The sequence below is a fragment of the Nelumbo lutea genome, chromosome 1, assembly GCF_056320005.1.
Source record: "Nelumbo lutea isolate HS-2025 chromosome 1, American lotus-T2T, whole genome shotgun sequence".
In the NCBI taxonomy this organism is placed as follows: domain Eukaryota; kingdom Viridiplantae; phylum Streptophyta; class Magnoliopsida; order Proteales; family Nelumbonaceae; genus Nelumbo; species Nelumbo lutea.
Window position 1 is genome coordinate 84,531,766 of NC_142684.1, and position 13,014 is coordinate 84,544,779.

Genomic DNA, 13,014 nt, shown 5'->3' on the forward strand with positions numbered 1-13,014 from the left:
GGTTAATCCATGTTACCACGATTAAATAATAAAATTCAAAATTAGAAATTAAAAAAATTGGGAACATTTTAACATACATATTAAACAATAATAAGTATGATAAATAATAAATGTTTTTATTAATGATGGAAATTGAATGTAAAACTTAAAACCAATTGGAAATAAAAATATTTCCTCATTCTCTCCCACTAAATCTTATATTTAAGATATATTTTTCTCATCCTTAAATTCTTGTAATTAAATCCACAATATTAATTTTAATAGTATAAAAATAAATATTTTGAAAAGTGATTTGAAAACAAAACCATTTTCTTCTCTCCCGGTGGTAGGCAAGCAATTCAATCATTTGGGGTCAAATGGATTAATAAATAATTCTATAATTAAATAATAAAAAGTTTAAAATAAATAAGTATGAAATGTAAGAAGTATTTTTATTAATGATGAAAATGGAATGCCAAATTTAAAATCTACCTAGAAATGAAATGATGTCATAGTCAAATAATAAAATTTTAAAAAATAGAAAATACAAAGAATCAATAAAATAAAAATAAAAGATAGAAAAGATTTTGGGCACATATCTAATGTTATATATTCATAAAAAATAAAATATTGGGTACATATCTAATATTATGCATTCATTATATTGAACAAAAAGTAAGTATTATAAATAAGAAAAAAAATTCGATGATGAAAATGTAATACAAAATTTAACGTCAACCTAGAAATCAAACTATTTTTCTTTTTGGGTGGTGGGTTAGTGGTTTGGGTTAAATGATATCATAGATAGACAAAAATTAAGTGTGATAAGTAAAAAATATTTATATAATGTAAATGAAATATATAATTTAAAAGAAAAATTATAGTCAAAGTCGATTATACATTTAAAATTAGGTTGTAGGTTGGTCCAAAAAACATCAAAGCTCTAACAAATCGGCTCTACATTTCAAATTATAAAATCCCCAACCATGTCATCAGAGGCTTTTCTGGCTATTGACAACATAAGTCTCTTAATCCATGTTGGACACAAAATAAAAGCCTATACCGAAAATAGGTTTTCAACTTCTCTCCTGCTCTCTGTCTCTCGATCTCCCTCCCTTCTCTCTCAATCTCGCAGTCATCTCTCGATCTCCCACTCTCTCAGCTTTGGTATGTAGCCAAACCAAAACTTCGGTCTCTCTCCCATTCTCTCTCTCAATCTCTCTTATTCTTCTTCCTCACTCTCCTTCTCGGTTAATATCTCCTTCTCCTTCAATCTCTATCGTTCTCCCTTAGTCTTTCTCCCGCTACTTTTCTCATTCATTTTTTTTTATTTTTCTTACAAACTTTTATAATATTAATAAGACCGGATAAAATTAAGGACTAAAGGGACCAACCACTTGTACAATCAAGTTATAAATTTCTATCAAGCTGGTGTAAATTTCTTAGTGAAGAGTTTATTGTGAACGTTTATCGAATTGGTGTAATGATTTTTGAACTATAGCAAGTTAGTCTCATGTTCTTTTATATGGTCTGATTAATACCATATAAGTGTGTAAGAAAATAAAAAAAGAGTGAGAGAAGGAGTGTGAGAGAAACTAAGGTAGAACAATAGATAGAGAGAGATTTAGGGAGAATGATAAGTAGAGAGAGAATGCGAGAAATTGATAGAGAGAACATAAATACAAAAACCAAAAACCATTTTTTATTGAGAGAGAGAGAGAGAGAGAGAGTTGGAGAGAAAATTAAAACCATTTTCTTATTTTCCAATTACCTAGCATTAAAGGGCAATTTTGGTATAAGCTTTTTGTTGTGTTCAACATGGATTAAGAGTCACATGTTGGCAATACTCACATAAGCCTCCGATGACATGGTAGGGGTTTTTATAATTTGAAATGTAGAGCCGGTTGTCGGAGTTTTGTTGATTTCTAGACTAACTTGTAGCTTAGTGTTAAATGTACAACCAGTTCTGACTATAATTTTCCCTAATTTAAATCCGAAAGCAAAAACTATTTTCTTATTTAGATGGTGGGTCAATGATCCAATTTTTCTAAGAAACCCATGATGCTATAATTGAATAATAAATATTTAAAATAAAAGATAAAACACCCAAAACAAAAATGTACAGAATTTTGTCAAAAACATTTGAGAACATTTCTAATGTTATATATTCATCATATTAAATAAAAATAATTGTTAAAATAAAAGTCGTTTTTACTTATGATAGAAATGGAACACAAAATTTAATAATAATAATAATAAATTTTATTTAGTACAAGCATTTAAGTTTATTTTTAATCATATTGTTATTTTTGTTAATTTTCAATTTCTATCTTATCTATGATATATCTAAAATTCAAGTAATTAATATGAAGAAAATTTTCTCATATGCAATGCATGTGCTTAATTATTAGTTTTTAAAGATATGAGGGGAGGGATCAAAACTTTTTATTTGGATTTTCCTAGTTGATAAGTTCAATTCACTAAATTTCACCACATCTTAATATGGTGATGCATACTTTGACTCGACATGATCTTACTATCAACCACACATACACTTGGTTCTTAGCTCCCAATATCATTGTGCTAACTTTGTTTTCTGGTTTGGATTCTCCATCTTAATCTGCATTACTGAGTAGTTGTTTGTTTGCCTTTCTGCTGTCAAAAATAAAAAATAAAAACAGAAAAAATAAAAACAGTGGAAGACATCGTCTGTCTTGTCCAAAACTTAGGCTCAGTTTGAAAGGAGTACAAATATAAATATGTAGAGTGCAAAACCTTGTATTTTGTATCATTTTGTTTGTATTTACACTGTATATATTTGTATTTATACTCTTTCCGAACTGAGCCTTACATACAAAGATCTCTCCTTAAGCCACTCAAACATCCCCCACCCCCCCACCCCACCAAAAAAAAAATCATCCACAAAATAGACCTTAATACAAATGGGTGTTAATTATAGATTGATTATCTGTTTAAATGTATTAAAACAGTAGTTACATCTAATTATATGAGGTGGTGACTGTACTTTGAAATCCTGTTTAGAAATGGCTAGAGGAAAAAAAAATTGTTGCTTTAAATTAAGTGTTATAGAATTTTCTTTCTTCGCTATTTTTGTTATTATCCCCTAATAGGACCACAGCTGGTGTGGATTGGCCAGAATAGTCAATGTAGAAAATTGGAAGCAAAGGAAGGGGGGGAGAAGAATCATGGAACCAAATGTGTTTTTTTCTGGTCAAAGAATACCAAATGTGTGATGTTATATTCGAAGCTACATATGATATTATTGCATTGTCGACATCAAAGTCAGTTCGACTCCATTCTATTTACATGAGATTGGCGTTTTTGTATCATTAAGTCTATATTTGGTTGTGTTAAATGAAGAAAAATGAATTATTTTCTTAAAAAAAAATGATATTCGATGGAAAAAAAATTAAATCATATTTCTGATGCTTTGTTAGTTTATCTAGAAAACAGATTTGAATAGTTGGGAAGTATACAAGTACTGCAAAGATATGAACAGAGAGGACTGATCCCTATTTGGAAAATGGTTTATGGAAAAATAGAAGGAATTTCATTTTTTTTTTGTATAATTAGCAACCATTTTTGGCAAATGTTTATTTTCCGCGGTAATTTTGTATGGAACTAAACACCATAAAATATCAATTTTCTAGAAATAATTCATTATTCGCTTTCGTTTAAGTTTCATGCAATCAAATGCTAAACATGTTTTTTACTTTTTTTTCTAAAACTGTTTAACGGCTGTTTGAAAACAGCTGAACTGGCTGAACTGAATTAGTGAATAAGATTTTAAGGAGGTTTCGAGTTCCTTAATGTTGAAGCTGAAGTTCGATCGTTTAGATAACTTTGTTTGATTTTAAACTTATCCATACAATGAATTTTCGAGCAGAATGTAATAAGGGGGTGTTTGCCAACATGAAAGATTTTGTAAAACAAACCAAACTTATTGGTTAAAGGGGCTTAGATGTTTTAGAGTGATCACACTCCGAAGGAGCTTTAGAATGAAGATTTTCCAATCATATGATATATCTTTTTCCATATATTGAGATTGTGACCTTTAGATGGTTGAAGGCATCTAGATGACTGTATTCAGCCCAATTACACAATGGAGGATAACTAAATTCGAATCTTATCGATAAGTCGGATTTTCGGATCTGATCTGATCTGACTTATTTTCTTTAAAAATTAATATATTATTAAAATAAAAATAAAATATAACAATTTAAATAAAATAAAAACAAAAATACAAGTATTTTTTAATTATTTTTATCATATATATACATGTTTTTATAAAAAATAAATAATATAACGAATTTATAAAAATATAATATAAAAAATATTTTTATAAATAAATAAATAACATATATATATGTATTATATATTTATATTTATAAATATATAATATATATCGGATTGGAATTTCTCGGATCAGATAGGGAGTGATTCGAATTCGATACAATCTGAACAGGGGTGGTCCGAATTCAACCAAATAGGATTGAATCTTAAAACAGATCAAATCAGATCATCATCCGATCCATTTGCACCCCTAATTGTGTATATATAAGAGTTTCCAAGGATAAGTACTTCACCTTCTAGAACAGAATCTAAACAACCACCCTGAATATGTAAGAAAGGTGATAAAATAGAAACAAGTCAAGGGATTTGAAACCTTTGGGTTGTGATCAAGATTCAAAGTATTCAAACTCTCGATAAGATATTACGTATGGAGAGTTTGATTCCATTGTAGATCTTTTTTTTTTCCATTTGTTTGGTAGGGTAATCTGTTAGGAGATTTTTCACATCACTTATTAACATTTAAAACAGGTGAAATCACCTAATTATTTGTATTAAAGAATTGGTGACCCTAAAAATCTCTCTCTCTCTCTCTCTCTCTCTCTCTCTCTCTTATATATATATATATATATATATATATATATATATATGGTAAAATGCATAATTGTAATAAAATTTTAAAAGATTTCTAATGGCAAAATGCATCTTTTTCTGTTTATATCTATGGGATCAATATACTGATACTTTGAGGCATTCTCTCCATTTAGGAGTGGTTTAATAAACTTTAGCTATTTAAATTTTATTTTAGTCATAATTTTATTGAAACTAAGGCAGAGTTCCACAACTAATTCTACCGTAGATCAGAAAAAGATCTTAAATTTTATCTGAAAAAGAAATTTCCTTAATTTTTTTAAATAACTCAAAAATAGACTCACAATGGAAAGGATTCATTGTAAAAATCAAATAAGACAATAACATGGTAGGAAGAATGTAACTAATCTGTGGAATTAGAACAAACATAACATAAAAGATGGAGTCACATCGCCCAAAGGGTTGAGATTTATGGTTAAATTAACTAGTAATCAAATTAATTTTCTAAAGAAAAGCTATAGGTCTCCTTTAATTTGGTTCATAGCTACAGGAATTCCAAAGGATAAGACAACCTAAACAACCTACTAACCTTCAAAACCCTATCTCTTCAATAATTTAATAACAAATGGAGTAACTGATAACAAATAAAACAATTTAAGTCCAGGTTACTGCTAGAGTGGTCCACCATGCTGAAAATGTAATCTTCCCCCAACTAAGAAAGCTAGTGGATGCAGACGATTCAAACCCATCTCACCAAGCCTTAGGTGCTAAGTATCTCTTATAGATGTACCAATCTCACCGCTGGATCTTTTTACCCTGCAGACTCAGGTACCATAGGAAAACAAATGTTCTTTTTCCTCATTAAGAATTTCTTCTACCCACTTCGTCAAATAGAGAAAATAATATAATTTTACTGATGTAGCAGTTATTTTTATTTTTCAAAAAATAAAGTTAGCTACATTATCGAACACCCTTGTACTAAGGAATTATAACTCAGCAGCACATTCTATAACTGAATTTGATATCAAATGTTTTCACTTTTCGGCCTTGTTTTGCTCCTATTTAAAAACATAAAAAGATAGTTAGGTCCTAAATCACTGCTGGATGTCATTCTGAATGCTTTTTGAGCAACTAGAGAATTTGAATTTGACATTCTTCAAGGACAACCTCTTCGTCATATGAAACTCGATCCAATTACTCCTATCCACTAGAATGTGACGCTATAAAAATTGTGAAAGTATCACATCTATAATATATAAAGCCGATACTTGCCTTAGTTGTGGTGCAGGTTATAAAAGTTAATTTTGATTGTATATAAAGCCGATACTGTTAACTTATATTTCTTCTTTACTTGTACACATGTATAATATGTACTGTTACACTATATATTAATCTATATAAAAATTATTTAAAATTTTTAAAAGCCTAAATACTCTTGAAGGGGCTAAAATAAGCTTAAATTGATCTCTCTTCTATTTTTTCTTGAGCAAAATATGGAGAGATAACATGTAACAAAATTTAAAATCTGTTTTGTCATTGGTAATAGAGCTTTTTGTTGTGGTTTAACCCAAAATACTGATCAAGTGGCTTGGATCTCTCAATTTTACAAATTGAAGGATATACTTGATCAATCACTATTAAAAAAAAGGTCATGATTAGGCAATTTAGGCTGTGTTTGGCACGTTGTTGTTTCTATGTAAAATATTTTGAATTGATTAATACAAATTGATGAAAAATATGTATTGTCACATCACATAATTTTGATGTGGCTAGAAAAAATGCATGCATGCATGGGACTGGTCTTTGAATTTATAGTTGAAATGTCAATTTTGATGTATAAGGTAGAAAAAAAAAATGTTTCTCGATCAACCCAAAACGTTTCAGGTAAAACTAAAAACAGAAGTGGTGGGGTTTTCCCTCAATGGATCCTTTTTCAGTGATGCTCTCATGCTTGAATTACAAGAAATACCAATACCCCAGCTATTAACCACGAATTTTTGAAATAAACAATTCCAATATCGATTCCGTCTTATGATGGAGCAGTAATAAACAAACTCAATATCATTAATCTTCAAAATCAAAACAATTGTAAAACAAAAAAAATGAAAAATTTTGCTTTAGTATCCAAACTTTTAAACATGTCACTGTAATATTCAAATTTTCAAAAGTATCAAATTGGCCCCTATCGTTAATATTCCGTCTATTATGTCCATCACCTGATGACATGTGACGATTTAAAATTTTATCTATTTTTCAGTTATTTCATCATTTATGTTTTCATGTTGATGTTGTTGGTGGTTCGGTTGAGGAAGCGAAGCGTTCAAAATATGAGAGTTTGAAAGGAAACTCATGCATGGCGGAGAGAGAGAGAGAGAGAGAGAGAGAGCTGTGTCATCACAGTCCTGGGACAGATAGTCGGAAGCCCAAAGAATCTGGGAGATATAAAAGAAGTCGGAATCATACGATTTGTCTTCAAATTTCAACCAGACCGACGACACCACTAGGCTCCAGATCTCGTCTTCTAGCTCAAGTCGGAATCATACGATTTGTCTTCAAATTTCAACCAGACCGACGACACCACTAGGCTCCAGATCTCGTCTTCTAGCTCATAATTAAACTCACCCTATCGAATGACCATCAGTTTACATAGCACCAGTCCCTATCGAATGGAGATTTTAATTAATTCCCGGGTGGTTTTAGGTAAACTTGTTCAGGCACAGGGAGGTTTGGGTCCTTTTTCCTATTTACTTCTGTTAAAATAGGATCGTGGTCACAGTTCATCAATGCCGGGAGTAGAGCAATCAGCAATGCACTTGAATTGAAACAAAGACACTAGATCCAACAGCTTCGATCAAAGGGCTCCGACCCTACCCTAGTTTGAAGTCTGAGGTCTGAACCCAGTTTGCAAAACCCCATACCTAAAGAAAAAAATTGGGTGTAGCAGTAGCAGCGTTTGTACCTTTGAAATCGATGCAACGCTCCATGCATGGGAGAAGAAACCTTTTGGGCAGGAAGGAATTAACGGACATGTTTTTGAAATGGCGTGAAATGAAGTTCGCATGCATCACGCCTAGTGTGTGTGTGTGTCATGACATGCGTTGCGCTTAGGTTTCAGGGAACGTTTTTGGGGGGCAGATGCAAATCCATATCTCAAGCGGCATTTGTGTCATTCAATTTGTACTGGGACCAATTTGACACTTTTTAGAAGTTTAGAGTATTAAAATGGAATTTTTCAAAAGAAAAAGACTGAAGAACGGTAATTCTAAATCTATTCAGAGAGAAAGTAAGAAATCATTAAGTTCAGTCACTGGAAGGATAGGTGAATTTGGGATTTGCTTTTCACAGAATCACAGTCATAAAAGGTATCGTATTCCACCGTGTATTAAAAACATCTCCCTAAAAATAACACACAAATACGGAAGATATTCGGAATGTGCGACTGGAATATATTACAAGAGATCAGGACCCAGGAAAGGGCAGGACAACAAAAGGAAAACCCATTTCCCACCTATCATCATTACAACGTGATCCAAAAAAAAGGTCGGACCCATGGAATAGGACACTTGTCTAAAGCATTTACATGTGATTCTTGAAGCAATACCATCACCGTGAGCGTGGCGATTCTAGAGCCGAGACTTGGCCCTTGCACCGCAGAACCCGCACCTTTGGCGATGTGACTCCTTCGTGTCTGAAGAGTGAAGAGGAAGACCGACGCTCTTTAGGCCGGCCTTTGGAATAGGTCCCCCCTTTCCCTTTGAACGTTCGACTTCGACCCCAACACGAACAAAACCTTGCTACGTTTTACCTAACCTATTATGATTTGTGCAGTTGGTTTGCTCACTGAGGAGACAGCAACATCTCCATAGGCTAGGCTAGGATACATGGATACCCAAGACCCTTGGTTTGACCCGCGATGGCGGTCAATCATCCATCGCCATTACTCCTTGGAGCTAGACTCTCCCAGAATCTATACTGACGGGGGATCTTACCGTCCATTCCTTTGACTTTTTAGTCTGGGCGGTTTGTCATGTTGCTGTGTGTCTGGCCCCAACCCCAGGAGACATTGTTTTTCATCTACACTAATATACATTTGTTTACTTCATTTTTTATTATTTAAAGTAATAAACATTTAAAAAATATATCTGTAATAAGTGATTATTTTGAAAATAATAAGAATATTGGGCTTATTTATTTATTTTCTTTTTAACTTATTTTGAACGGTCACATTATTTTAAAAATACCTAAATATCCTTATTTGGAACAACAAATAAATATTTTTTCACCAAATGCTCATCAACACTTACTAGAATAGAATAATCACTTATTTTTCAAACGAGCAATCTCAAACTTGGCAAGTAGGGTTTTAGAGGGGATTTGTGAATGACATTGAGCGTGGGCTTCATTAAAAAGAAAAAAAAAAAAGTGAATGGGCCACGTTGGCTACTAAAATGGTGGGCTTTGGACCATCTCAGAGAAGGACAGTTGTAAAGCAAAGAAAGACCCAAAGGGTGGTTAATTGGTTGGAAATTTTTGAGAGCCCAGGGTAGGGGAAGAGGGGGCAGGATGGTGGTGGATGGATGGAAACTACTGGATATAGATTACTCTGAAGTACAACTGTAGCGTAAGAGGGGATTGGAGTGGAAGCAACGAAAAGTCGAAAAATAGACGATGGAGCCGTGTGGGCTCCACCACTTGTTTTTTTTTTTTTTAATCTCTCTCCATTCAAATCTCTTCCTGCCCTTATAAGTTATAACTGCTTCCCTTCCTCCTACTACCCCAACTCTCTCTCTCTCTCCCTCACGTCTTGTCTCTTTTACAGAGGCTTCTTCTTTTGGGATTTCAGGAGGATTTGAAGCCACTCACCGTCACCGACTTGGATCTTTTTCTAAGCCCCTTCGCCCACTTGTCTCTTAACACTGCCGCTCGCTCTCTGGTCACCCATTTACGTGCTTCTTTTCTCTATCTTCCTGTTGGCATGGGTTGCTTCCAGAGTTAATATATGTATCGGATTCTGTTTTGGTTTGCTGATCGTATCCGTGATTGACATGGAACCCAGATTCCAACTTGAAAGTTGGGTCCTTTTTCTTCTCGTTCCTTATCAACTTTAATCTGGCTTCTTTCATTTTTCTTTGCTTTGATAGATTTGAATCTGCTTTTCTTTTTGTTTGTCTCTCTAGCTCTCTTTCTTCTTTCCTTCTATTCCGTAAATTTCAGTCTAGAGAGGGCGTGCGGCTGACGGGCTTTTCCACAGTTCATTTCAGGGCTTCAAATCTAGCAAGGAAAAGGATTTTTTTTCTTTATTTCCCATCCGATATTCGGTATTGGTGTGACATTGTAACTGACATGGCAGATGTCAGGAACAGTAATAGATCGAAACAGGGAAATAGTGATATGCCTCAGACTCAGAGCAAGGAGTGGGAGAGAGGAAAGAATCCGGTTAGCTTAGAGGGGCGCCAAAGGATGCCTTTTTTTGAAGAGGCTTCCATATCACCTAGGCCTCTTAAGAAGATACGAAGTCCTGAACGCCAGAACCCATTTGACTCCTCAATAACCAACTTCTTACTTTCTTCTTCTTCTTCTTCTTCTTCTTCTTCTTCCTCTCACCCTTCTTCAAGGCTTGTTTTCCCATTTGCCTTTGATGGGTCTCAACCTATAGAGATGCCCCAACATTTTGGAGCAACACCTTTGACTCTGTTCCATCAGCTACCGCCACCGCAGCAGCAGCAATACCAACAACAGCATCAACAGATGATTTCATTTGCTCCCCACAACCAAGGAATGGGTTACCCACCGTTCTTCCTTGGAGAAGGGCAGTCGCCACAGCAGCAACAGCAGCTTCTACAGTATTGGAGTGACGCGCTCAATCTCAGCCCTCGAGGCCGAATGATGATGATGAACAGACTGGGGCAGGACGGTAGGAACCTGTTCAAACCTCCAGCCCCTCCAGCCATCACGACCAAGCTCTACAGAGGAGTAAGACAACGCCATTGGGGCAAATGGGTGGCCGAGATTCGTCTCCCTCGCAATAGGACTCGCCTCTGGCTGGGCACCTTCGACACTGCAGAAGATGCTGCTTTGGCCTACGATCGCGAGGCCTTCAAGTTGAGAGGGGAGAATGCTCGCCTCAATTTCCCCGAGCTCTTTCTGGGCAGGGAGGGCGCTGCGACAGCTCCAACTTCATCCTCTTCATCTCTACTAGCTCCCAATGAAAACCCTTCCCAACACCGGCGGTACCAGCAGCAGCGGCAGCAGCCTCAGCCTCAAACAGCTCCACAAGGCCTAAATTTGAAGGCGGAGCCTGTGGAGACTGAGCCTATGCCTCTCGACAATCCCAACGAGGATGATCCGGAGAAGCCTGGTTTTCAGGGCACTTCACCTTCCAGGGTGGGATCGGGATCGAGTGGTGTGACGGCAATAAGCGAGGCTCAGGCGCTGACACCTGCTTCTGTAACAGGGGAAGGACTATCTGGGTCTCCGGAATTGGCATGGGGAGATATGCCAGAAGCCTGGTTCAATGCAATACAAGCTGGCTGGGGTCCTGGTAGCCCTGTTTGGGACGACATCGACACGACTAACAATCTATTTCTGCAATCCCATCTTCCAATTCCTACTTCTCATCATCAGGAATCCCAAGCAGTTGATTTTCAAAATCAACTCGACAACCCTTCTTCTTCTTCTTCCTCCTCGTCGTGTCCCATGAAGATGTTCTTTTGGAAGGACGGGGACTGACTGTCTGAGTTTAACACCTCCAGTCATCAGTTTCTTTTCTATATCTCTTGGTACTTAGGATTTAGGAACAACATTACATAGTAGTAGGGCACTCCAGTTTTCACAGGTTGCAGAGATTTTTTTTTTCACTAGGACAGCCCGTGATTTCTTAGGAGTTCTATCAGTTTTCTAAAATCAAAAATCCAGTTCATGTTTTGTTTCACTTTCATTTTTCTGCCACAGCTGCTGCACACGGGCCGGATATTTTTTAGTGGGCCTCATAGCAACTCTCCATGCTATTTCCCTTTCATTCTCATTTCTTCTTTTTTATTTTCGTCTCCCCATTCTCAGGATTCCAGCACAGTAGTAGCCTGAAGTAATCAAGGTCCTCATGTTTGGAGTTGTTTGTGTGTGCGTGTGTGTAGGTCACTAGGTTGTCATTATGTTACCAAGTGCATGTATTGGGTTTTGGGCTGAGATGCTATTAGTGAAGAAATGATGCAGCGTGGGACCTGAAAGGAGACAGAGGCGGTTTTGTGATCTCTCTCTCCTCTGCATGGGTGTATCAGAACAGAAATGATTTGTACAGTATTGGTTTTTGTCATCCATTAAGTTTGTACACTTGATAAAATTGAGTCACCTTTCTCTCTCTCTCTCTCTCTCTATACTATTCAAATTAGTGAACAAGAGACAAGATCAATGTATCAAAATCAAGCTATCAATTTGCATCTCTCTAACTCAAATATAAATGGTGTTGTCACATGGCTACTTTGGATGTTATTGTTTTTGTATCATTTTAAGTGGTTGAAATGAGACTCATCAGATTGAATTGACGCCATTTTAGTTAAGTCAATCTGCGTCATAAAAGCTGCCAAACTAGGCACTACAAGGGTTATGCGTTCTGGTCACTCCCATAGGATATTCCTGCTATGCTAAGCATTTAAACTTGCTTTTGAGCTGAGGTAGCAAAATGGGGTGAAGCAAAAAACAAGAATTTCACGTCTGGTAATATACCACATTAAAGAAAAAGAGTGCTTCTACCTAGAATATAATTTCCCAAAAGCAGGAAGAAACTGCTTTGCAAAAGATTCTTCTGGGGTTTGTCCTAGTTTGCTTTTCTTATGGTTTTGGACTTCAGCTTCACAAATCCATCTCAATTCTAACGCAAAAGACTAGTTCTTTTTCTGCATTTGGGTCTTGGAACTGAAGATTACAAATTAGAATTAATATCTGCTGGTGGGGATAGAGATTAATGGATTCCCCAACCATCGATCCCAAACAAAGTAGTTAATTAATCTTTTCATCAACTTCATTTTGCTGTCCAAAGCATCTCCTACTGGGCGAGTTTGGGGCTTCCACTCCCAAATCGATATATTATTTAAGGAAACAGATCAAAACGACCACCCACGAGTTGACTTGTGAAAA

At 35.4% G+C, this 13,014-nt stretch overlaps 1 protein-coding gene across 1 annotated transcript; it reads left to right on the top strand.

Annotated features, from left to right (window-relative positions):
- Positions 1-9,622: 9,622 nt before the first annotated feature.
- Positions 9,623-12,369, top strand: LOC148875804 (ethylene-responsive transcription factor ERF054-like). The gene has a single exon (XM_088965400.1). It carries the CDS (start codon positions 10,225-10,227, stop codon positions 11,608-11,610), a length of 1,386 nt encoding a protein of 461 aa, XP_088821526.1. The 5' UTR covers positions 9,623-10,224; the 3' UTR covers positions 11,611-12,369.
- The last annotated feature ends 645 nt before the right edge of the window (positions 12,370-13,014 follow it).

Excerpts from the sequence above, each read along its gene's own strand:
- LOC148875804 (XM_088965400.1), top strand. The coding sequence starts at position 10,225 with ATGGCAGATGTCAGGAACAGTAATAGATCGAAACAGGGAAATAGTGAT.